The 27,974-nt window shown below is 32.2% G+C and overlaps 1 protein-coding gene across 2 annotated transcripts; it reads right to left on the bottom strand.

The window, feature by feature from the left end:
- Window positions 1-175: 175 nt before the first annotated feature.
- Window positions 176-27,134, bottom strand: LOC108769455 (elongation of very long chain fatty acids protein 4). Of its 2 annotated transcripts, none has more exons than XM_018520470.1 (7): window positions 26,577-27,134; window positions 7,312-7,393; window positions 3,502-3,689; window positions 3,281-3,361; window positions 2,732-2,903; window positions 1,535-1,812; window positions 176-1,449 (listed from the first exon to the last, which is right to left on the bottom strand). In XM_018520470.1, the coding sequence occupies exons 2-7, from the start codon at window positions 7,388-7,390 to the stop codon at window positions 1,282-1,284; spliced, it is 966 nt and encodes a 321-aa protein (XP_018375972.1). In that variant the 5' UTR covers window positions 7,391-7,393; window positions 26,577-27,134; the 3' UTR covers window positions 176-1,281. The 2 variants fall into 2 exon arrangements, with proteins under 2 accessions (XP_018375972.1, XP_018375971.1); XM_018520469.1 differs by lacking the exon at window positions 26,577-27,134 and adding an exon at window positions 12,980-13,240.
- Between the last annotated feature and the right edge of the window lie 840 nt (window positions 27,135-27,974).

The raw sequence follows: 27,974 nt of genomic DNA, 5'->3' as shown, positions 1-27,974 counted from the left end.
TTTTGCCATTTTTTTCATTACTATGATTGTTTAAATTGCTGTTATAGTTTTCATTGCGACGAAAGCGCGTCATTTGGTATCTAGATTATTCGTTGTAAAAAAGAGTCGGTATAAAAACCTTCGTCTAGACTCTAGCCAATCGATATTTTTTTTGTTATTGAAATCAATTATCTTCTTTTTTTTATTAAATTTGAAAACGCGAATAGAAATCATCAGTCGATTGTATTATGTTTGAATCAAAGAGGATTAGTTCCTCTTTGATTTAAATGTGCAATATACTTTGATGAAAGCGGGCAAACCTCCGCGTATCGCGTATCTCCCCGTTTCTGTGCGGATCAATTAGGAATATAGCTACGTGATAGGCTTTCCGAATTGGAACCTCTAAATATTGATTCATACTGTTGCCCGTTCGCGAAACGGCACTTGCGAAGTTTGATCGAGAAGTTTTTATATGCACACACTCACATACATTTCGTTATCAAAAATTTCACGAACTGAAGAGTTGTATTAAATTTCGTTCTTATATCTTTTTAAGAGATATAACTCTCTTTCAATCCTTTTACGATAATCTACCGTCACAAATTTATCATTCATTCGTCCTAAAAAAAAAAATCTCTTTTGCATTTTCGACTCCTCTTTTTTCCCTGACAATTCATTTACTTATTTACATGCACACATACGCACCTTTCTCCTTCCGTTACGATTATTTTTCTGGATAATCCTACTAGGGAAAAATTTATTTTCACAAACTGAAAACTTATCTATATAACTGTCCCTTGAAAGAAAGATCATTTGCTTTTCTGACAATATTTTGATATTTACCTGACTCCTCATATAATATATAACTTTCCACTTCAATTTCATACATATATATTCATGTACGAACTCTCATTCTTGCAGGCCCATCGCGCTAATCGCTACAAAACGCATTCGATATTAGACCGCTTTTTCAGTGAATGTTCGTTAATATTTACAGTTAGAATCAGCATGGTGCCGCGAATGTACAAATGCTGATCCGTTAACTTTGGAATCACGGTGCTAATTTTCGCCTCGCGAAAGCACAAACCCGATAACGTGCGGGATCCAAGCGAAAAATCCATTTCTTTTTTCCCCTTACCCCTTTTTCCGTTTTTATTTATGTTTTTGTTAAACTACTTCTGTTGATCACGACGCACTGCCCGACGACGACTAATGTCTATAATGACTATTTCTTCTTCGTCGTGCATCGCGAGTATCGTGGATTGGATCTCCCTGATAGGGACATCCCTGAGGAAAATCGCCTCATTGGGTCTTCTTGAATGTTTCATTCGTGTAGCCGTTCGCGTGTCCGTTCGTGTGTCCATTCGCGATCTTTCCATTGCTGATCGCATCATCGAGTTGTGTACTTGTCGACGCCTTCTCGATGGCTCTTAGCCTCTTAAGTCGTTTCTCCTCATACACTTGTTTACCCTGCAAATAAATATAGACTGATAACGCAAACATATGGGCGCGAGATAACCCGTCTCAGATCACATAAATGAAATCCGCGTCTGACCTTTGCGATATAGGCTTTGGCATAGAAGTTTCCAAACAGGACGATGAAAGAGAGCATGTAAATTACGAGAGCGTACTGCATCCAAAGAGGGAAGTCGCATCCCGATCGAATGCCATTGATTCCCAGAATCAAAGCAGTCGTGAACTGAATGAGCTGGAGGATTGTCAAGTACTTCTTCCACCAGAGGTACTTAGTCACCGAAGGACCTAACGCGGCGAGTCCGTAGTACGAGTACATCAGCACGTGAATGAAGCTGTTCACCATCGCTGGCAGGAAAGCTACGAGTGTACACATAAATATAGATATAAAAATCTTTACCTCTTTTTTTATATAAATTTTAATAATTGTCTAGGAGACAGAGCGTAACTAATTGATTTTTACATCTTTCTATCACACAAATTTTAGCCGTATTTGGCGCAATGCTATTAACGTTATCCAAAAATAAGTTTACTATTGCCAATAATTAATACTTCTGCTATACATATATAATATCTATATCCTATACCTCTCCCTGCTTAGGAACATACAACTTTCCACGTGAAGTGAACTTTCCACCTTATCTCTCCTCTGCCTAGAGGCGCACAATTTTTCACGCAAAGCAAGGTCTATGTTACACCCTTCTGCCTAGAAAGTCGCCTCTAAGCAGGGGAGAGGTGGGGTGAGTCTCGTTTTGCGTAAAAAATCGCGCACCCCTAGGCAGTGGAGGAGATGATGCAGACCTCGCTTTATTTGCATGGAAAATCGTATGCCCCTAGATGGAGGGGATGGGGTGGACCTCGCTTCGCGTGGAAAGTCGAGTGCTTCTAGGCGGAGAAGGATGTGGAATAGATCTCGTTTCACTTAAAGTCATTACAAAATCACGAAAAATTTTCTGTTTTAAAAACAAATTCTCTACTTTAAAAACAAATATTATACAAAAAAATAATGTTTCCAAAGAAAATTTTTACTTTTATAACAAAATTTTTGTTTTAAATAGTAGAAAAGAGATGTTATTTCTTAACTTTATTTCGTTAATAACATTTTAACGAATAACAAACGATGAAAAAAATCTATTGGAAGTTACTCAGAATCATGACCTTGACAACATATGTCAGGATCAAGATCATGGGGGGAGGGGGCTTATTCTATATAATTATCAAAATAATAATTATTAACAATATCATAGTAGAATTAATATTGAAATAAAGAAATACTTACTGGATCCACTCGGTACCCATTTAATACCGATCCACCATAACGAGAACATAGTAGAGTGATGGTAAACGTGAAGGAAGCTCAACTGATTGTCCTTCTTTCGCAAAATAAAGAAGAACGTATCGCAAAATTCCAGAAGTTTGCTAAAATAGTACCACCAAACCGCATGAGCGATCTAAACAAAAAACACGAAATTTCTGAAAAACTGTTCCTTATATTTGCATTTGTACTGTTTATATTTGACTTAAAATTTTTTCTATCAGTATGTTATTTATTTTAGGCATGTTTTCTTTTACGATCTCTTTAAACATTCTTGTACTTTGTGATATTAATATACTAATAAAGTAATCCTTTTTTAAATTATAAGTGGAAAGTTTTACTTATAAGTTTTTTTATACGTATTATCCTTTTCTTAACATAATAAAATAAGGAAACTGACATTTATTTTTAATAAATATTTTGTAAGCTAAACTATATCGGAGAAAGATAGAGGATCTTCTGATCACTGATCTTGAATATCCTATATTTTTTATCTTATAATAATTCTCTTACCTGAAGTTCATCGGGACGCGTGATGTGCCTTATAGGTTGACATACGTAACTGTATCGTAACCTTGTGGATCCTACGAACAACTGTAAAGAATATAGAGATGGAATAAATAAGCGATGGAAACCCACTTTCAAGTGAAAGTGACTACACAGAGATAAATAAGAAAAATGAAGATAAGTTCCGTGATATTTTCCCATCATCAAGGACAGGAAATAATATTCACCTGAATGGCAATATAAGCATTGAGGCAGGCCATGGCAAGGTTGTAGGGCACCAAAGCCCACGTTAATTTGAAAGCTTTCCGTTTCTTCATGATCTTAGGACCCACCCAGACGATAAAGAGGTACAACATTGTGTATATTAACGTCGGTTTCGGCGAATCAACATATAACCACCCCCTCGATCTTTCATCTGAAAATCAGAATATGATAACAATTTTATAAAAACTAACAATAGAATTAATAATTATAAATAACTTAGATACTTCTTTAATTCGTACAATAGTAATCAATGTATACATTCAAATAGCACATGGACGTCCATTGTACGTCCCATTGGACTTCCGATTGTGGACATTAGGATGTCCATAGGAAGTCCAAATTATATCCGTCGGATATTCATGGGATATACATTTGCAACAATTTTGTACGTCTATAGAGTATCCAAAACATCTAATTTTGGACTTATTATAGACGTGTTATGTACTGATTTTGAACATCTTTTGCTTTTGAAGAGTTAGTTGCAATAGTGATTACTGTATGATAACAGGTGTTTATTGGAATATATTACCATCCAATATATCTCTGACTGTATCTTATTAATTTCTCCGCTTTCACCAAATATGAGTTGGCCCAGTATTGCAGTAAGAGAGTGTCTTCAATTGTGAACATGATTAAAAATGTTTAAAGATATTGAGTAGTTCATAAAAAATATCACAATTTTTTGGAATTAGTTAATTTTATTTGGGTAACAATACTAATCAAATATGCATATATGTATACTTACATATTAATTTTAATATCATATATAATATATATATTTTAACAGAAAAACATTGTAAAAGTATAATCTAAATGCGGACATCTATAGAATGTTTCAAACATCCGTATAACGCCAGGTAAAAAATTTCCCATGCATGAATATGTATAAATATGTATAAACATACATAAATATGTATAAATACGCATAAATATTTATAAACGTGTATAATTATACATGAAATATGTCCATACATGTTCATACATTCTTCTTTTTTTTATAAAATTACTTTTTAGTGTGTAATATAAGAAATAATAATAGTAATGTGAAATAGGGATTGACGATTTCGATCTTCTAAAAGATCGATCTTTTTGCAAAAAAAAGATCGATTTTTTAATCAATTCGCCAGAATCCGATTTTAAGGTAGATCGATTCATTTAATAAGAGATCGATCTTCGAAGCGTAAGGGTGAATTCGAAAATTCAAGATATATTTTGATATATCATTTCATCCCTGTAGCTCGAATGTTAAACAACTATAAAATGATATCTAGAATCCTTTAACTATCATGAATTCTGCATCGTACTAACACCGTTGTCAAATTTGATTCTGACAAGTATAGACATTTCAAAAGTCATATGTTTTTACGTAATAATTATTATTGTATTTTTATTGCATTATTCAACAAATACTAATTTTATAATATATACAATAAATAAGATTTAATATTTTCATTTAGATTTCTATCATTTTATTGAAAATTAGTCTTATATATGTCGTGTTCCAAAGAATCCAAAGTTGTAATATCATTACTGTGCCTACACTGCTTACGTTTACTGGTTAACAGTAATCGGGTTTAATAATATCTGTAGTTACAACTAATAGTTATTACTGACAAAATGTATATAAATAAATGCTAGTTAAATTCTAATTTATAACATCAATATCGCTGAAATCGTCAAATTGACGTCGATTCAGAGGTCAATTCAATTAATGGAGCAGATCGCACATCCCTAATGTCAAAACATAAAAAATAATTAAAGAGATAATTTTCGCATTGCGTATGTCATACGTAGTGTGAATCCTACATTTCAAGTACGCTGGGTTCATTCGGAGCGACCCCAAGCAGCTCCCGAGAGACAAAACGAACAATGCTAATGACTGCACTGAATCAGTCATCAAACATGTGTCTTTCCGGTTCGTACACTCGGAATGTCGTCTGTCCCTCCGTATTCCCAATATTTTCATTGCAATCATATACCGAGTAAAGAGGATGGATCATCCGCTTTGCCCCCAACCGCTTTGTCCAAAGGATCTATCTGGCGCGAATTTGGAAAGTTAGAATAAGTTGAAGCACCAAGTGAAAAATTTTAACCTCGAATACACGTTTAAAGGCACAGAATTCTTATAAAAAATCATTCACGCTGATTAAGGAACAATTACAGATAATAATTAAACTATGTACCTAAGGAAAAATCGCAAGAAAACACTCAATTTTCTACATGTCTCTATATTAAATACAAACAAACGCAATCATATGTCGTTTCATACTTTCATAGCGTTGCTGGGCGGTTATTCCTTCAACTGCTAGAGACTTATAGCGCAATCTCAGATAGATAAGCGAAAATAAAAGGTATTTGATTTACCATTTTGCCCGGGCTTCCTCTACATATTTATACATATTCATAATACATGCATAAAAAATTGTTTACCGGGACGGACATCTGATGATTGTCCATAGGTGCATCCGTTTCACGCATGATGCGCATGATGCATCATTTATCCTTATTGTTCACTGAATGTTAAACAAGGATAAATGATGCATCATGAACATCATGCGTGAAACGGAATGCACCCCATTCTATGTCCATGGACGTGCGAATGTGATTTGGACTTAAAATGGACGTTCTTGGGATGTCTAGTGCTATCTGGGCAATTAACGGGGTCATTAAAAGTCAGCGCTAGAATGAATATTGCGCAAGAAACTAATACATAATTGTGTCAATCAATCAAATTCATTTCTGAACGTTTCTGCTGCAATTTGAGCCATCTTCAGCAATTCTTAACTTTACCGCATATAATGAATTATTGAATTATGAATCACAAAATCATATAGTCCAAGCATTTCACATGCAATTGTGGTGGCGACGCAGTGAGATGCAACCATCCTCAAATATACACACAGCAGTTACACAGCTGAGTGGTAGTGAATTGTCAATCTTAGAACTCGCAGCCAACAATAATTTGCATATTGTAGAGGAAAGTCACCAATACTGACATAGGTCTCCTAAAGCGACACCCCCTTATTTCTCAGAAACTAACTATTGCACTTTATTAATACTAATAAAATCATAATCTGTTTAGCTAATTAAAGAAGTACAAACTCATAATTCATATTCGTATGGCTTATTTCTATGCCAAATCGGCTAAAAACGAATTCTACGAATGCGAAAATAAAATTCTTACGATTTTCTTTTGCAAATTGCGTAGTTTAAATAACAGTGACTATATTATTGATAATATTACGTCGTTTTAAATGTTTGTAGTTTCCTAAATCAGCTTTACTTATATTATTTTTTCTCTTAGTTTTTTCATAATATGATTTTAAATTTAAACTTAAGGTGCAGCATAAATTGCCACACCTGAATATTAATATCCGTCAAATAGATTGAAACGAAGAAAATAATAAATAAATAATAATTAATTATTATCACATATTAAAATTGGAAATAATTTGAGAGTCAAAAATTGTCGTGTCATATCGATATTTGGTCAAATGGTGACCAATTTTGTAAAAATCGCGATGTACCTTGTTTATTTGTAACACTGAATTCTATACAATTAAATCGATTTTTATAATTTATAAATAATATCTAGAAATTTATAATTATATTAAAAATAAATTTATATCGTTAAAGTTACGTAAATTGAAATTCTTTAAAAACTAGATAATGTATTGCAGACAATATTTGTTAAAGAACAGATAATTTAATACTAATTAAATAGATGATATCACAGAAAATTATAATATCTAAACAGAATTTTTATGAATTACCTGCGAGGGACAAAGTCCAGAGGTAATAGTCGTACGCATCGTTGAAAAATTGTGTTGTCGAATTAATGAGGCTCGCCATCGCCTGTAAAACGAAGAATAATATATTATAGTAAATTTGCATTTATAAAAAAATTACGCCAAATCACTTCAATTGTAAATATCATTTCCGTTAATGTTTATAAGTCGTCAAATTGCCGATTATTTCGTCGAGTAATGTAATGAAATAGCACTTTATAATATATACCGTACTTTATTTTTAAAATTGCTTTGACTACATCAAGGATTTTAAGCAGGATTGGAAGAGTTACTAGTTTAAAGTTAAGTTTGTAAAAAATAACTAGTTACAATTATAGTTTTTTCTCTTGAAAAGTAACTATTACCCCGTTACACATTACCGATTTTGAAAAGGAATACATTTATATAATTATAATATAATTACTTAAAAAGTAACAAGTCGTAATTTTTAGTTACTTTTCTGTTAATTTTTTGTAATTCTTTGCATTCTTATTTAAATACAAAAATATTTATAACATTATTAAACCATTTTACTAATTATGCTGAACATTATAAGCTATATTATTTATAATAAATTAATATATTTACATGGAATTTCAAAATTTTTGGATCAAAATATTAAGATGCGTTTACTTATTAAAAGGCCACTAGCTTCATTCTTTACAGAATGTGATCATTTTATCAAGGATAAATATATATTCCAATCACAAGAAATAATTATTGATTGTTCACTAATGGTGAGCACTTTATTTTGGATAACTCACATATGTTGATAAATAAGTTTGAAATAAACTATAAATATAAAGTACTACAAAAATAACCATCAGATTAGTTTCTAATTATAAATAAAATCTAACTAAGTTACTATTATAAATGAAAAGAAAGGAATGAAGTTAAGTTACAGTTACTGAAAGAATAATTTTAATTGTAACTTCGTTACTAGTAACATGTTACTTCCAACCTTGTCCAAGAAAAAATGTTATATATACTATATAAATTTTTATATAATTTTATATAATAATATAGAAATCATTTTTTGCTGGGTGCTTTTAAATTCAACAAGGCATTGCGCAAAATTTTTGCATTATAATGCAAATTTTATCGCTGACATATTTTTTTTTACTGACATTGCAAATCTGACAAATATACGCGGTCGGAAACTACCACATTGTTAAGAATAATTGGCACGACAGAACATTCCGATGTATGTATGATTTACTTAAACAAGATATAACAAACACGTGAGCTTTGCTATTTTAATTATTTTTCAATCGGATGCTTTTTCCGAAAAGATATATTTTAAAAATATATTTAAATAAAAAAATATACATGCGTTCAGAACAAATAAATAAAACTACGTTTACACGCGCGTGCTATTAAGATATTCGAGAGATCGATACAGCGCGGCGATCAGTAAACGAAACATGCTGTACGTGCATCAGCTCGCAATTAGTTCTTAATAGCTATTTCCTCGATGCACATCATCCGGTCGTTCACTCGCAGTATGTACCACGGAACATAACTTTCACGCTCCGAAGAAACTATTACCGCTATCTCCCGAAGTCGCCATAAACGTGTTCCAACGTGAACACTTGTTTCTTTATGGATTTTTTTCTTTCTTTTTCTAAGCAACTTGTTGTCAAGTCGACAATCCATCAACTAGCATATCCTTTGAAGGAAAGTTACTTTCCTTGAGTGAGCGACTTCGCATTGAACTCATGGCGTAATTGTTGAGATTTTGAAGCTACGTGTGTTTAAGGAAGGAATAAACTCTATAGTTAGAAGTTAATCTTCTCTCGAGCCACTTTGCGACGGAAATCAAAGTAATTGTTTTGCGGAAAGAAAAAAGAGATTCATCTTTTCGTAAAGAAAAATTCATTTAAAAAAATGAGATATATTTTGAATAGATTTTTTTTCGGAGAAAGAGAACTACAAAAAATTACTGGACAACCTTTTCTTTAGATAAAAGCGGAGAAATTTTCTTCAAAATTTTCGAAGGCTATGAAAGTTACAGCGCGCAACTAATAGTTACTTCAATACAACGTATCATTTACTATCGATATTATGCAAATCGCTTGTTTGAAACGATACAATTCAAAAATTATTTTTAATAATGATAAGAAATCAACTCTAAAGGTGTATATTTTTGTTAGAAAAGTATATTTGTAACTCTCTCAGTTTATAACTAAAGGATAATGATTGTTTTTAGAAAAAAAAAGACATTTTTTGAGTTAGATATTGCGAAGGAATATTATCGGCAATTAAGAAATTGTAGACAAACGTTCTATTTGAAATTATGTCATTTTTTCTTAATAAACTTTCGAAACATTGTTCTTATTCAGAATAAAAAAAATGCTTTCCTGGAATGTTGCTAATTTTCAGGTATATCACTTTTCTATCAAAGCGATATGTTAGCAAATTCATTGTCCGTATTCGTATATATTGTAATGTATGTACATTAAAGATTGAAAGGATAACAGACGGATCAAATTTTTCTAGATATTGTGACAAGTATCAAATCTTTAATATATTAATCATTACCGAGGGAGATTACATTCTCGACAGAACTGGAGTATTTAAAAATTTAAATTGCTGCTTATGTAAAAAAAAATAATAAAATATTCTGACCCGAGACCTTCCCTCTTTTACGTGGATGATAAATCGAGAGAGGATGTGAAAGCTCTTTAACAAATAACGGGAAAATCGCACATTCTTGATTAAAGTCTAAGCATTTAAATTCCCAATAACTCATGACGCAGCGTTTCTCCTTTTACACGCGAACCAAATCAGGGAATATTAATGACAATACTAATGATAATGACCTATTAGTTACTAATGAAAATGACCTATTAATTATACAAGTAATCCGCATTGCACAAATATTAATAATAAAAAATTATTCAACGTTATTGCTTGAATCTTTATCACAATATAATTATCATACGGTCATTAAGTACTGTATGATACGTGACAATGTGAAAACTTTCATTTCGAATGGAGAGGCATAAATAGGCAGAAGCGAAAGAGAGAAATCTTTGAATTTTTCGTTAAAGTAGGTATATACTTTGATCTTCATTCAAGTGCGTCTTATTTGATAGATGTATCTTTACGAGACAGACGAGCAATACGAATCTAGCGAAAGTTAAGCTAATGAACACTGTAAGTACAAATTCAAGTACAAATCCGTATAAATGATCCGATAAATCTGTAATAAGCTTATTAATAAAAACTTATTTCTAAAATCTTTTTAGAAAGAAAATGAAAAAGAGGAAGAGAGAGAATAGCATCCGTATAATTTATGACGATCCAGCAAACGAGAATGGATTGAAATGGATTAAAATAGATTCAGATTTTCAGAAATATGGATTTTCATAAATGTTAAAATGAATCCTTTTCGATCCTAAATGTATTTTTATTCATTTATAGGAATTGTATAAAACAAATGTCTATTCCTTCTCAATCTTGAATACATTTTTATTCATTTATAGGAATGGCATGGAGTATATTTCTATGCTTTTCAATCTAAAAATAATATTATTAGGGGTGTTGAACTTAATTCCTGCCGCTCGCTTAATTTAAAACAATGTTCCACACCTTTAAAAATTTTTTTTTAGATTTTTTAAAGGTGTGGAACATTGTTTTAAATTAAGTGAGCGGCAGGAATTAAGTTTAACACTTAATATATAATAGTATTTTGCGTGCATCGTGAATACTGCTTAATTTAAAATTCTTAATAGGAAATACAGTTTTTCAATCCAGTTGAATAAAAAAATTTTTTTTTTTCTTAAAATGGGCCATAAATGTGTGTTTAAAAAATGTATTATTCAATTCAAAATTGTAAAAAAATTCATTATTTCATTTAAAGATAAACAATTATTTGTCTGAAAGGCATATACCACGAACACCAGATAACAGTGGCGATTATTTTAAATCTTTTATTAAATACATGGAATTGAAAATAAACGTTTCGGTCCCATGAATGCTATTTTATTCAAAATTATAAATAAGACATTTCTCGTTTTAATTCGAAGTTAAAAAAAGTTGTAAAAATATATTATGAATTCTACTTTATTAAATACTTAAAAGAGACATTTAAAAAACTACGTAAATATGTGCAATAAAAGTTACATGTGTAAATTCTTTATTTTTAATTAATAAATTAATCACCTTTATATATATTTTATATTAATACGTTTCCTTCATTATACAGCTAGCGTAATTTTTTGTATAAAAATTTTAAAATAATAACTATAGAATTTCATGTAATTACTACTTTAATTTATTTAAACTTTTATATGTATAAAAATTTTGTTATATGGAATCCAATCCATTTTTATGGATTTAAAATACGAATTCGAATGGATTGAAAATTTCCAATCTATTTCAATTCATTTTCGTTTGCTGAGAATGAGGGATTTATTTTTAAGATTGATAACAAAAATATTATAAATGTTAAAACGAATGTCTCGCATTAATGGAACATTTAATTTTTTTATATCATCCAATACTATTAGTATACATATATTTATATCAATTATAAACGTCTCGCCAGAGAAATAGTCGATCGACGTTAAATCAGCATTGATTCGACATTGATCAACTAATCATTTCTGGATAGGATATAATTATTCATATTGACATACTTTTACTTTAATTTACTTTTAACTGAAATTAATATTCTGAATTAATATAATGAACTGAATTTAATATTTTAATCTATCTTGATAATATAATTTTCGATTTTATTAAATATTTTTTAGTTGTTCATCAAAACATTGCGTAAGTAACATGACGCTTGAAATAAAATCTTTATGTTGCAAAATTGTTAAATGCTTACCTAAGATTTTTAAGAATTAATAAGGATTTGCACAACAGTTACACGCTTGCAAATATGATATTGCGACATTATCAGTTTTTAAGAGAAGATTAAAAATTAATTTAAGCAAATTACTATTCTCATTATCGTACAATATATGTTGTAATGATTAAAAACTCTACAGCAAATAATTGCATTAAGAAGGTGTTATATGTATTTTTTTAACAAAATAAAAAATTATTAAAAAATTATTAATTTTTTTATATAGTTTATTTATTAATTTTTTATATAGTTTATTTATTTATTTGAAATTAATACAAAAGTTTTAAGCGGTGATTTAAAACCTAGATTAGAAATTATTTCAATAAGAAGTAGATTATGTTATTTTAAAAATAATTGAGATATAAAATAAGAAAATTTTTATTCAAATTATAAAATATACATTTTAATTGTTAAATATACATATTGATTTTATTGAACTGTTTCATATTTATATATTATTTATTTTTGTACGGAAAGTATAAATTTCCAATCACTTTTTATAAAGATTATACACTTGATATGCACATATCCTGAAGTTTAAAAAAAAAATAATCGCTTCATATTACCTTGCATTACAGCTTTGCAAAAAAAATATTGTTCCAGTAATCACTAATTTACGTTTGTACACCTATAGTTTGCAATGTGTTAATTAAGCCCAATCAGGGAATAACTGGTTGATTTCCTATTACAAAGTAGCCTATACGTAAAGTAATCCCGCGCGACTTGGAGAAATATCTTGTTTTCGAGGGACGAAAAGAATCTTCTTATCTGGCTGGATTTTTTAATCAAAAGTACCTTATGTAGTAAATTGGGATCCTTGTTCTCTCCGTGTGTGCAACTAGTGGCGTACCAGAATTGTGTCAGGAGTATTACAACCGCACCCACGACTTCACGTCAAAATGACATTACCCGACGACCGTACGCCTCAGAGGATGATACCGCGGGAGAGGTTCCGTCCGCCGGGGAAAAAATACCTCTCCTCTTCTTTCACGAAAGCGGGAGACAAACCGTGGCACGTCGTGGTCGCTCGACAAAGTGGCAGCGCCGCGCACCAGCTTAGCCGGTCCGCTTTATAACTTTGGTGTCTCGGTATCCTCTGCCACCCGTGGCTTTGGTGGTGGACGATCAGAACATCGGAGGTGGTATCTTCCGCGAGCATAAGCGATGTAAACGCAAACGAGGCCAAAACCATGGATCGTGGTGGGAATCGATCGTGGGGATAGATCAGCCGAGATCGGTCAAGGCGAAACGCGTGAGGTAGGATCGCCAGGATCCCACCCTCTGATCGTTACCAGTCTGCCCTCCCTCCCTCCCCTTTTCTGTCGATCTCGCGATGAGATCTACGAATGGAGACAACAGCCTGCGGACTTTTTGTAGATTTCTACTTCCGCTTGCAATTTGATGAACTCGAATCCTTAAGCGATTGTTCGTGTGTTGATTAAGTTCCTTAAAATAAGATGTATATGACATGTAAGAATGACTACATATTAATGAATAACATATAATAATGACTGCACACTAAAAGAGTGATTATTAAACATTCCAGTTTTTATTTCTTTGAGTCATTCACTACCTCTTATTAGTTTTCAAAAATTGATATCAAATATACTTTTAATTACATCTACTTATTTAATTTTAATGTAAACTATAACAATTATAAAGTTAACTTGTTGAATATTTAAAATAAAATTTATATAATTATGTTTGTGTATATATATTTATCTTTATCAAAAACAATTGTAATTTACGACTGTAAATAATGTGACGCAAAAAAAAGATAATTATATTTCAACGCAGTTCAGTTTTTAACAAAAGTTATCATTCAATAAAAATAATTTCAACACACAACAGCGGAGATATAATTCAATAGGCAACTTATTATTTTATCGTATTGTAGGTATCTTGTCAAAATAAGCAATTTATTAATCAAAGTGTCTATAATAATTCTATTAAAAAAGAAGCCTCTTGTCAAAGCTCTATTTTATGATTATGCTACTAACATCGGCATACATACAATATAATCAATCATCGATCATTACACGTGATAACATCACTCGTATGATGGCTAAGCAGGCTAATTGTAAACGAGATAACGTCTCGGAAGAATTCCTCGGATAAAAATGTGTCGAAACGATTCATCTCTCAGACTGATGGCGGAATGCCGTCATATAGGTGCCATCGGCTACACGTTACTGTTGTAGCCTCGTTTTCCAGGCGAGAGTCGTACAGCATCTCCGCGCGTTCGTCACGAGACCTCCTCATACAACAGTTTTTGCAGCCCAAGAGTCTCGTGTCAGAAAAGTGGGCGCTGGAGCGTTGCGGATAGGACGAAGAAATGTGAGAAATATCGAGATTCCCTCTCGTTAACCGTAGAAAATATTACCTCAGGATAGTAATAATCTCCAAACGATACGTGAAATCGACGCGTGTTAAACGTAGAAAACGATAGAAGCATAAATAAAAAGGATTAAATAAAGCTTGGTCAATAAATCGTAATTCGATTCTAGGAGAAAACTATTGCCCTTTAATATTGTTTTTTAAAACACATAAAAGACATGTCTCTTATTTTATTAATTGTTTTAAAATATAAAGACGACTTATATATATATATATATATATAAAATATAAGCTTATATAAAATAATAACAATAAGTAAATTTCAAGGCTAACGAGAGTCAGTGCGGAAGGGGTTGCGCACTATTGAGTTTAATAAAATTATTTTTTCATAAAACTGATGTCTTTTTATTTCGAAATCTTGAACGTTTCAACTCACTTTGGAGTCATCCTCAGTAATATTGCAATTAAAATTCGTCACAATTCCGTTAAAAACGTTAAGTATATGTATCTGACACACGGAACTATACATGCCATGTAGAAATATTCTGGGAGAATGACTCACTTCTGGACGGACCGCTTAACATTTTCGGCAGAATTTTGACGAATTTTAATTGTAATATTCCTGAGGATGATTCCAAAGTGAATTGAAACGTTTACGAAATAAAGAAGTCATCAGTTTTATGAAGAAGTAATTCTAATCAATAACTATATATAACCAATAATTATGCGCAACCCCTTCCGCGCTGACTCTCGTTAGCCTTGAAATTTATTTATTATTATTATTTTAAATACAGAGAGAGAGTCTGTTCTAATCATTATATTCTTATATAAAATCTAATATTTCTTCGTAAATGCGACGAAAAGAGAATTTTTCGCAGCTTCAGCAAATGTGGCGCGAAAAGAAAAACGGCGATCAAGGAGAAAGCGATGTGGAAGGCACAAAACCTATGTCAATGATAATCCGGTGAATTGAAACGGGTCAATGGACCGCTCGCCGACTGTGTAGCACGGTTCCAAAATCCAAATCGTTTGGTCCACGCACCAATGTCTCTATCGGCGCCTGTTTACCTTTCACCTAGTCATGATTTTACCATTTACGCTTAAATGGACCGGTACCACTTATCTACGAATTCGCAGATTTCACCGACACCGCTAGTAAAAACTATCTCGTATAAAAAGTTCATAAAGACGTCCGTTATTCTCTCGCCGATAATCGATTCGAACGAATTGGAGAAGAAGTTTCTTCCGGATTGCTAGAAGATGAACAAGTTCTTCATAAAATTTTTATGCAAAAACCTCGATCAAAATGGATTGCATAAGGATTTTGTTACATGGGAGACCCTTGGAACGTGCGTAGAGGAAAACAAATTAGTATCGGATCGTCACGTTCGATATACAGTCACTAGAACTTTAATGACCTTTGAGATTTTTATGCATTTCCTTTCTGCAAAGTATCATGCGAAAGACAATTACGCACTTTTATGAAGACATTATGAAGCAAGCATTTAATTAAGTTATTAAATTAATCAAATTCAATTCAATTAAATGTGTGATAATCTTCGGAAATAACTTATCATATATCCTTACTCCTTTACTCATGAAGTGACATTTCAATTGGTAAGCTTTTCTCGTATTTCTCATTGTTCATGAATGAAACAGAAATACTGTCAATAAATCACATTTTCTCGTATCAGATAAAATCTGATACGTGACAATTACAGACATGTGACAGTTACCTGACGTTAATTTGTATGATACATTCATATGCGAATGATTTTAATAAGAGAGTAAAAATTGAGGTGTTGCATTCTGAATATTTGAATAATTTAATGTGCCTTTTTTAATGGCTGACGTACCTCGCACGAGCCTTACCGGAATAATAATAAAGAAAAAGAAATAAAACGGAACCTGTTCCACGTGATCTCTTGGTAGTTTAGTGGGCCGCCGGAAACACGGACCAGAATCAGCAGGTGAGATATATACTGGAAGCTGGGTTACTGGGTACCGATGGGTCATCGCCGTATCGCCATATCGGTTAAACGAGCATCGGCGTTGTTATCAAATTGCTCTTTTTATCGTGCATGAGGTAAAAGAAAACCAAAGATGGACAAGAAGAAAAAGGTCACCCGGAATCGGATTTACAAAGCAGAAAGCGAACACGTATCACTTTCAGAGCGAGGATCTCTATGATTGATTAATTTCGAACGGTAAACTACACAGCATAGTAAAACGTATGTAAAGGCGGTACCGTTAGAAACTAACGAATTAGTTAAAATGGCATTTATTCGTTGAGCGAGCAATTGATCCGATTATTTGCAGTTCACATTTGCAGTTAACAAGTTAGAAAATAATAAATTAAGAACAAACTTATGTTATTGCCTGTGTCATAATTAGTTTCTTATTTTATGTTAATTTATATTAATGAGTGAATAATTACAAAAATAAAAAAATATGTACATTTTATGAAGAATATTAAATTTTAATAATAAAACACAATATATATTAAATATCCATTAGCATCCATAAACATGCATTAAATATAAAATACTTTATAAAAAAATATTCCACATTCAACATTAATTTAATAACATATAATGCAAGATGCATGTGCTCGTCCAAAAGAAATCTGGCTAATATGTGTTCCCCGAAGCGAACTTTCCTTCAAGCATACTTTTTGTTTGGCCCTGTGCCAAACGGATGACCATCGAATCTTCACGGAGTAAAACAGGTTTGTAAAGAATGTAAAATGTACCCTTTAATGGCATAATGATGTAATTAAATGAAAGCACGACACTGAGAAACCCTCTATTAAACTGAAACATTTTCCAGAAACATCGCCGTAATTTTTGTACAACTTTTGATTTATAAAGCGCAATGAATAACGCAAGCAATATAAAATAAGAACGAAATCATGCGCGTAGAATCATTTAAAAATCGCAAAATAATCGCGAAACAAATCGTTTTATATACATAAAATAAATAAAATATATAAAATAAGTTTTATAAATAAATGTAAAAATTTCTGGAGAGATTTTACATTTTGCATTTGATTAAATACATTTGTAGGATCTGTAAGAGGCACGCCAAGATGTCTTTGTAAAATGTAAATTTGTGCCAATTTTAATGCATTAAGATAATAACAATTTTTATTTAATCAACAGTTAGAAAACAATCTGACAAAGAAAGTAATTCCGTACAAAATATAGAATAGTTTTCAATATTGTTTCAATATTGAAATTGGCAGTTGAATTAACAAATAACATACTTAATTTGTCAGTGGCATTTTATATATTGATCGTTTGCTTCAATAAAACTTTTAATTCTTTGACAGTAGAAAAATTAAAAAACATTTATGAACATCTCATAAGTATTTCGAAAGTGTCACACTTCAGCAATCGAATACCGGTACGTCATCATAATAATGAGGCATTCTATACCAATGTATTCTACATACATTGTTCCATATCAATGTATTCTAATACATGTTTCAATATCGTCCAACATATTGTATAATTTGTTATCATACATAAAGAAATGCTTTAGATGAAAATAATCATTAATTATTGTAGCAAACATTCCGCCGTAAAATTAGAGAATGGCGCTACATCACTATCGCTTACGTATGGATTCAGGTCTAATATACGTGCTTGAATTATAACGGGATCTTTCTATTAGAATCTTCAGACACTTGATAACGACACACTTCTCAATGCGAATGAAATATTGATCTTTACAGTATCCGAAGAAGTGGAATCAAATGCAGCAATTACATTCCTAAACGCCATTATTATATTAACTTAATAATATTAACGTTATCGTGTATATGTATTATTATTAATATTGCCAATTATTACTTTAATAATCTAAATAATCTTAATCTTGATAACACTTGATAAAACTTAGCTAATTGTAAAATATATTACTCGCGTGACAGAGATCAAATTAGATATAAATATAATTTCAAAAACTTTTTTGTAATTGTCTTTGAAGTTCTACAAGTCCTACATACCAGGCCTAGGGCCTATCTAGGGCACATTATACAAGAAGTACTCATCCAGTAAATTTCTCTAAATCATCTTAGACGAATGTGTCGCCTCCTCATGAATAAACAGCGCTTCAAGCAGTGGACATCTCTCTTAAGCTAAAAAAAAGGCAGAATGCCACATGTTGTACGACCTCGTTCGTCGCTCTGCGGCTTAGCGCGACAACTTTACACTATTTTACAAGCAATTGAATGGCAACGATTAAAGAAACAAAAAATTAGACATATTTGTATTTTCTTAGAACGACACAATTTAAAAAAAATTTTAACAAATGTAAGAAACACATTGTATGTATAAGATAAAAAAATTGTTTAGCGCTTAAAAGTTTGATGATTACTAATTTTATCTGTCCATTTTGCAACTAACAGCTATTGCGAAATTGGTCAATATATATATTTTGAATTTCATAAGATATTATATATTATTAACAAATAACTAAATACATAAATAATATTAATTTTGTTCATTTATATAAATTTATCTGATTTATAATTATGTAAACAATTTTTATTTTGATAGAAAATATTACAGAAGAGATCTTTTAATTTGAATCTTGTACTGCCCTGATGTCACCTTTTGATTTGATTTTTTCAAAGACATGCTGCTAGTATAATCAAAACTTTTGAATGCTCATGCTTTGATAATCGGCAATAACAATGCAGTGCCGAGCCTGCATTGCAATGCATGACGTTACAGCATTCTAACTCAGCCTAACTCGGTAAACACAGTTTCGCAGAAAAAATAAACTTGACGAACGTCACATAGCAGATTTTAATATCGCATACTTCCTGGGAAAATGATAGCTGACACACTTTGGCACCTCTTGCGGAAACATGCATAGTTAGGAATTACTCAACCACGAATTTAAGAAATAATATTTGGTGTCTCCTTAAATATTTGCCGGCCGTTGTAGATCTTCCGAGAACTCATCGCACGTTAAATATCAATATATCTTAGACTTGCAAGATTCAAATTCTTTTTGTCATTTAAATCACGTAACTTCCTATAGATAAAATAGTGGCGTACCGATTGAAATATGTGACCGAGCTCATCATTTAAGATCAAGTATTTCACGACACGTTGAATTAAATAGAGGAAGAAAATGTATTCTACCGTGCCACTTATTGTTAGTAATCTTACATATGTAAAATAATTTTACATAATTGAACTGAAATAAGTAATACAATCGTACGATTAGAGCCAAGCAACATCAGTAAAACAAGCTACAAATTCAACATTTGTTCTTGAGAATAGATGGTATTGTATGATGAAGCAATTTGCAAATTACTCAATCATTGTTGTAAAAATGTCTCATACACTTAACCCTTACCCTACAAGTATAATCACTAGGGATACGAGCTATTCCTATTCGTGCAAGTTTCTTTGAGTCTTTCGGTAATTATAAATTATATTACATTTTATTATTTTCCAAAATAAAGTTCCAATATTTATTTTAGAAAGTTGAAAGCATATTGATGAATTTTTAGAAATTTTTTGAATCATTCTAAATAGGTAAAAAAAATGAACGGATCTAATGACTCACATTTGTATGGATGAGGCACCAAATTGTATCTTGTACGGTAAGGGTCAATAATTTTCTAGACATTGTTTAAGTTTCTGCATTGTTTAGGAAGCTATAAATAATTATTCGTTATTGCTTCTCAAGAATATCAGTTGTTAATTTTATACAGATGTCAATAATAGGAAGTTTTAATTTAAAATAAACTTTGTATCAAAAGGCAAGTTAAAAAATTCTGACGATTGTTGTATCAGAACTTTCTAAAACTTTTGAATAAAGATCAAAATTGACTATTGTCTTTTTATAATCAATTATTTTAAATTGCTATTTCATATTTCTTCAAATGTGTTCTGTCAATGATACAAAGTTCGTTTTAACTTAAATTTGCCATTTTTGCCGTTAAATTTAAATTTAAATAAACTTTGTATCATTGACAGAACACATTTAAAGGAATATGAAATAGCAATCTAAAATAATTGATTATGAAAAGACAATAATCAATTTTGATCTTTATTCAAAAACTTTAAAAAATTCTGATGCAATGTGATCGTCGGAATTTTTTAACTTGCCTTTTCTGCATTATTGGTATTGTCATGCATGATACAAAACGCTGACAATTCTAATAAGTGAAACTGCTTTCGACGTGTTTGTTCTTGCGATAACCAGTCTACAGTTAACGCCTGCTTGAAAAGAAGGGAAAAGTTGTCCGATAGAGAGTGGTTACACTTCCTTTCTCCTACATCGGTTAGAGATAGAATCGCATCTATGATCGTAATTATTGACATTCCTAACTACGATAAGAGCATTTAAGTCTTTTCAGAACTTAATTCATCCTGAAATATGCGCGATACATTAATATCTTGCTACATTCTACAATCTACTATATTGATATTTGCGAACGTTAACACGTTAATTTTTTTCTTAAAAACCGTGTGTATGCAATATCGGCCAATTAGATTTCGACAATTTCATTACATAAATTTTCATCATTTTTGTCTAAACATTAATGAGATATTTTACAATATGTCGTTTCTGTCCTTTAAATTCGAGAAAGTGCTTAATGTCTAGACCAACGTAGATTGGCATCATACGCAAAAAGTGAAATGTTATATACAGCGCCATCGTATAGCACGTATCGTTCATAGGTAGAAGAGAGATAATATCGATCTGATGATCGGTTTCACTACTACCTTTTTATATATTTATATTATACTTGAAACCATTAAGTTTCGCTTTCTACGTAAACCACAAGTACCGTAACGTGCGGATTACCCGCATGGTATACCACGGGAATCTTGAATCTTAATCCGGAGAATGGATATAATTGATCGATCCATAATATCAATGTAACAATCAAGCAAAGAATTTAAAGGATACACAATTATTATCTTCAAGACAAAGTGAAAGCAATTTACTTTTATTGAAATTATGCGATCACCTATTTCCTTTTACACTTCTGCTAAATGCTGATAAAGAAAACAATCCTGTAATGACTATAATGCTCAATTTCTAAAGTCAAGAGATCTTTCTCTTATTTTTTATTATATTTAAATTTTCTCGAGCGCGTTCGAGAAACAGCAGCGAATTAGCAGGTAAAAGAAATAGAAATTAATAAAAAATCTCAAATGCAATGTTTAAGTAATGATAAACTAATAAAATATTAATAAATGATATTACACATTTTTTTATGTTATGTCGTACTGTGTATTTCAAGTCACGTTGTGTATTTCAAGTCATGCTGTTTTGGCCATGAACTGTCGGAGTTTTGTTATCCCTTCTTCGCTTGTTTGTCATCCCTTCTCCGCTTATTTGTTATCCCTCCTCTCGTTATATTCATAAAAATTCAAAAGTCACTTCCCAAGCAGAACAACAAGTCATTATGATATCAAAATGATTATTAAAACTATCATTAAAAGGAATTTTTCAATCATTTTCGATTTATTTTAACATCATTTTGACGTGTTATCGTGATTTGTTGTTCTATACTTGAATCAGCATACGTGCATTCCCCGATAAGAAAATATTTATACAATTATATACGAAATCTTGCATAAAATTTATGATCTGCATTTGTATAGAAATATTTACAAAAACAGGTATAGAAATATTGATCTTTCATGAAATACTAATAACTAATTGTGCAATTAATTTTAAAATAGTATATATTGGCAAAACAATAACATTCTGATGAATTATCACGGAAAGAATTTTCTCTTAAAATATGGTAGTCATGGGACAATATGGGAAATATAATATTATATTTCGAATATTTTACGTAAACCTCTCTCATTCACTAATAAAATTACAATAAAATATAAAATAAGTTTGATTAATTTTATTGAAGTGCATGGTAAAGTCTTTAAAATATTGTACACCACAACTACCATATTTTCAGTGTAAATTTTAAGAGAAAGTTCTTTCCGTATACTTATTATTAAATTATTGCAAAATTTTCGTCAATATCATTTATGATACCATTATTGTATATCAATTTGTCTATTGGGGTAATTCAAGTACCAACATATTATATTTTTTTTACTATAATGCCAGCGCGACCGATCGCCGATTGATTAATCGATTCGCAAAAGAGAATCCACTGAGGAAGGAAATCGACTATAACGTCCGATCATAGTGATACACGTAAGATGCAAACCGGTTGGAGGCTGATTGGCGTACTTTCTTCGATACGTCTCTACGCCGGCTATGATCACCTCGCTTTCGAGGTCAATGTCTAGGCCTGATGTGTAAACCAGAGATGCGATTGACTCCTCTCGTATAGGCTACAACTTTCCTTGATGAGAATGACTGACGACGTTCGGAACGCAAAAATTTCTTGCCTCTCTACAACGTAATTTGTGCAGATAATCGTGTAAAGCACACGAAAAATTTCAATTTATTATTAATAATTTTAATTATTGTTTGAAGCTTAAAACAAAATCAGAAGCAGTTTCGAGATGTCAAATACTTATTACATATTTGATCATTATCGTCTTCAGGACTGGTTAGGTATTATAGCAGAACGATATCAGGTTATTAATTATAATGATTTCATTATAGTTATTCTTGCTGTAATAAAATAATGTTTATTCCGCCTATATCAACGAGACGATGAAGAGATGTAAGTTGCATATAATTGAACATGGATCAATGAGCAACCCCTGAATTCTTATTGATTGTATAGACACGTCAGTCTCGTAATGCGAATTAGGTGTTTCTTTCCGTCGCGGTGATTTCTCCGTATCACGCAGAGCTGATATGTCCAATGCATCTGACAAATGAAGAAGCGAAAGTAAAATCCCTCAAACACGGTGAATGTCTTCGCACGCGATTTTACAGTGTTAATGGCGTAATACTCGAGCGATTGCGCCTGCCAAGAATTCCACGCGAATGGAAAGCGTGTGCTTTTTGTAAAAGTTAAATGTAAAGGTGCCTCCTGTTTAAATTAGAAGGAAACGAGATTTCAATTAAACCGAATTAAATTTTAAAAAGGAAACGCGATTTAAATTGGAGTAGAATCGCGGAGGAAAACGGCACTCCTATATGATGCCGGCGGGTTCGTTAACCTAAACTCATAATGGGTGGATACAAGCCATTTTGATCCATCTGCTAACTAAACTGCCTTGAATCGCGATGTTGGTAATGCTTTCTACTGTCACATGTCATATGACTAAGTGTGCGATTGACCGCGTTTGAACGTCTCGTCGTCTCGTTAAATGTCGTAGGATGACGGGCCGCGCAAACTTCGCACCTCTTCCCGCGGTTCGTTAAATAGCATATTAAATAAGAAAATTGTTTATGCGAATTACCGAATGTGACCTCAATCGAGCGCTGCTCGTAATTCCTTTGTTCAAAATTGTCGATCATCGCGACGGGAAGTGCGTATTTTACTTACAAGCTACCGCTTTGCAATCATTGCTGAATGATTAGTACATTTTAGCCTTTTGGTTGGCGAATTTGTAACTCATTTTACATTCAAAAGCAAATAGCAGAATAGAAAAAGGGTATAAGAGTCAAGCGCGAAAATCAATGTACAGAGATAGTAAATTAAATAAGCAATTTATTAAAACGAAGAGTACATGTGTCAGCTTATTTTTGAGCCATCTTTCAAATGTAAATACAAGCAACAACCGAGTGGACTAACGAGTCGTTATGTTGTGGAGGGTCATTTTCAGAATATTGTGTAACTTAGTTATTACTTGGATATGTGCTTTAAAGATGATTAAAAAATGAACCGAAACATGTAGTGTATATCTTTAATTTTAGTAAATTCGCTATATTTAACTCATCTTATCTCAAGAAAAACAAGAAAGTCATGATAATATCACACTAATCAAATTATGACAAAAAATGACATAAATTCGATCAATATGACGTCAAATTGACATTATTTTGACTTTCTTCTCCTTTGAAGTTATTATTTTGACTTTGTTCTCTTTTTGGGATTAATTTCCGTGCCTTTTTTTCTAATCTGTTGTTTTGATTGTCAAGTCTTCTTATTCTTATTCTTATTTCATTCTACATTAATCAAATAGGAAACATAACTAAAGTCCGACCAAAATTACGGTTTCAGTAAAAATCAGGATTTCGGTTTGATTTCGGTTTCGGCCAAAATTAAGAAAAAATTCCGATAGACAAACCGAAACCGTACAAGTTGCAACGCGCTGGATGAACGTTCAAAAAGCAACTGTTCGACTTTAATTATTAACTCGTTCATTAAGCTTAAGACAATTTGAGTGATAAACTTTGATGTGATCCTAATAATAACTGTGATTTGATTTCTTTAAAAGTTGAGGCTGCAATATTATTATATTACTATAGTTAGATATTTTAATAAAATCTTGTTTTTTAAAAAGTGCATAAAGTCACGATTTCTGAAAATCGTATAGTCTCTGTAAAATTAATCCAAAAATGTCGATTTCGATTCCAGCCGAAAAAAAATGTGACTTCGTTAGCTTCTCTCTCTTTTTTTTTTGTAAGACTTTTTTTAGTAAGACTTATCAAACTTTCGGTTTCGTTTTCGGCCGAAATTGAATGACAACCGAATATTTATTTTCTGTTTCGGCCAGAGGTCAAAATGCAGTTTCGGTCGAACTCTAAACGCACGCTACAGTAATTAACAATCTCACGGATCTGCGAGAATTTTTGAATGTTCTGGGATATTGTTCATGAGTCTTTAGAGCTCGTATGCAGCTATAATGAATTGATGACCGAGATATTAAAAGTAAGACACATGAACAAATGATGAAAGGAGATATAAGTCGGTCGATAGAACGTATAGCTAACGAGTCATTCACGAGCACATGACAAGTGACAAGTGTGGTATATAGTCTTCATGTACAGATGCGGTTAAACAACCGTGAAAAGTTTCGTGTTCATTTTAATTGGCACAAATTGAACTCGAATTTAACAAACATTTCAAAATCATTTTCACAGTGTAACAAGAAAAGCATGCTTCGTCTTCGAACAAACTTTCTCCGTATAAAACTGATGGATAATAATTTGACTTGAATAAATATCGAATGTAGCAGTTAAAAGGGTAATCATTTTCAAAAGGATTAAAATATTTCAAATCTTTTATCAACCAGATCGGACACGATTGCATGCTTATACAATTTCAGCAAAAGTTATTGCACAAAAAAAAATAGTTGTATTATTTTACAACGATCCACATTAGACAAGAAAATCGATACGCTATTAAAAATAAAAAATTATAGGTACAACTGTTCTCTCTCTCTCTCTCTCTCTCTCTCTCTCTCTCTCTCTCTTTCTGACCTTAGAATAAACAAGAGCTTTATTTGCTACGTTTAGATCATCTGGCATGAAATATCTAACAATTTAAAAACTTTTCTTGTTATTATAAATAACAATAAGGCTCGATAATAATAAATAACAAAAATAATATGAAGGGCTACGAGCCAGAGATACAAAATAAAAAAGTATATTTTAAAAAATTTATAAATATAAAATTACACAACAAACGTTTCGACGCCGATCGGGTCATTCTCAATGTTAAACAAAGCTTAAATATTAGAATATTTTTTACAAACTGCAAATCATATAAAATTTCAATAACTTAATACGTGTAAAACCTGATTTAAATACTTGCTGAAATACTTGCAAAGATCTAGTTATTCTTGTTAGTCCTTCCATATAATCCAAAAATCCATCAATAATGGCATTATGCTTGTGTTCTTGTAAGCGATGTCCATTCTTATAAAGATGTTGAGTCAAAGGTTAAAATCTCGTAGTAGTCGTAAAAAACTTTGGAAGCATTACAGCAGTACAAAAATTAACGTAAAGAGATCTATAATGGCATGCTTGTTTTCTTGTTGATTCAAGTTGCACTTTACAACAAAACGAAGATCTAAAGTGGTCCATTATCACACGGAGTAGCACATTTCATGAGAAATTAGCACGGCCGGTAATCCGAGTATAATTTTTATTCTACGGTCACAGCAACAAAACCATCTGGCGTGGATCATCTATCTCTTACCCAAGAATATCGTTTCCCGCTGATTTCTCCGGCGTGATTATAAAGACGATCACGCGTGACCCTCTATTTTGTGGTGACGACCCTCTCTACCGGTGCCGCCGCGATTACGACAACCAGAGAGTATCCCGTTGAGATACGCGAAAGCTCTCATTCAGGAGGACCCGTCTATTGACGAAGTAAGCACCAACTCGCCGACGATTTTAATAAAGCTCGCAGTGCAGCTCGTTGCTTAGGTATCATCGTCCATGTCGACCGATCCATACGCGAATACGGACACCATCACCCATCACTCATGAACACAGATCCTCGGTGTCGCCTGGTGGTTCCTGGACAAATCCACAGGGGCGGAATCGAAAGTAACGTGACCGCCGGCGCGCGACACGATCTATCGTTTCCGTCAAGTGATAATAATTAGCTTTCACGTGTCTCACCACTTTGCCTCTCGTCGTCGCGTTTTTGCGCGCGTTGTCCTCGAAGATGGAAAAACACTACGGAGCAACGCTCCCTGGCCATTCCTCCGATCGCGGAGGGTGCAGGCGCCGGCCTGCCGCCATCATAGAAATCAATACAACCCTACAACAGGAGAGAGCTTGCACCTCGAGTATACGGAATTCCCTCGAACGGGACAGCCGTCACTTTGCACGGATTGCGAAAGATGAGCGAGGATGAGAAATTGTCACAAGGTTTACAATCCGCGAGTAACATAATTTATTGGTGAGACATTAGTTAAACATTGACATGCGTTGGATCAATATTACACCAATAAATTATGCTACTAGGAAAATCATGTATTGGGAGATGAACTTAATTAATCACAGCCGGCTAGATGATGATCAGAAGCCAGGCTGCGTTTAACAGAGAAAATTAATCAGCGCTTAGTGATTCTTCAATGTAATTGGTTCCTACACTTGGATCCAGTGAAGAACTAAAGGCAAGAACCAATCATGTTAAAGAATCACTAAACGCTAACCGATTATAGTTTTCTCTGCTGAACGCAGCCACTGATCTTCTGGTCTTTCATCTATTCGAAGGTCCTGTAGAAATAAATCTTATTTTTTTCACTTCTTCATATTTTAATAGATCAAGCTAAGTCGCAGTGTCAAAATGTATTTGTTGAAAAGAATAACGAGGACAACAGAAAATGGATGTATGACTTTCTATGTGCTTTATCTTTATTGACCGCATCACCTAGTGTCCGCTTTACTGCTTACCGGTCCACCCACGCAGTGTAGATTCTTCCAATGATAGTAGAAGTTCGAGACAAAGTACGGATTATATCCTTGGCAAAATTCTTTTCTCTTATATGTTAACGGCAATCATCGATATTAAAAATCACACTGCTAAAGTTAACTGGAGTTTGTCCAGTTTTCTATTTCTTTTTCGCTCTGCCCTTAGAAA

The sequence above is a fragment of the Trachymyrmex cornetzi genome, unplaced genomic scaffold, assembly GCF_001594075.2.
Source record: "Trachymyrmex cornetzi isolate Tcor2-1 unplaced genomic scaffold, Tcor1.1 scaffold90, whole genome shotgun sequence".
NCBI lineage: Eukaryota > Metazoa > Arthropoda > Insecta > Hymenoptera > Formicidae > Trachymyrmex > Trachymyrmex cornetzi.
The sequence above is the reverse complement of the archived record's forward strand: the minus strand, read 5'-3'. Positions and strand labels throughout refer to the sequence as shown.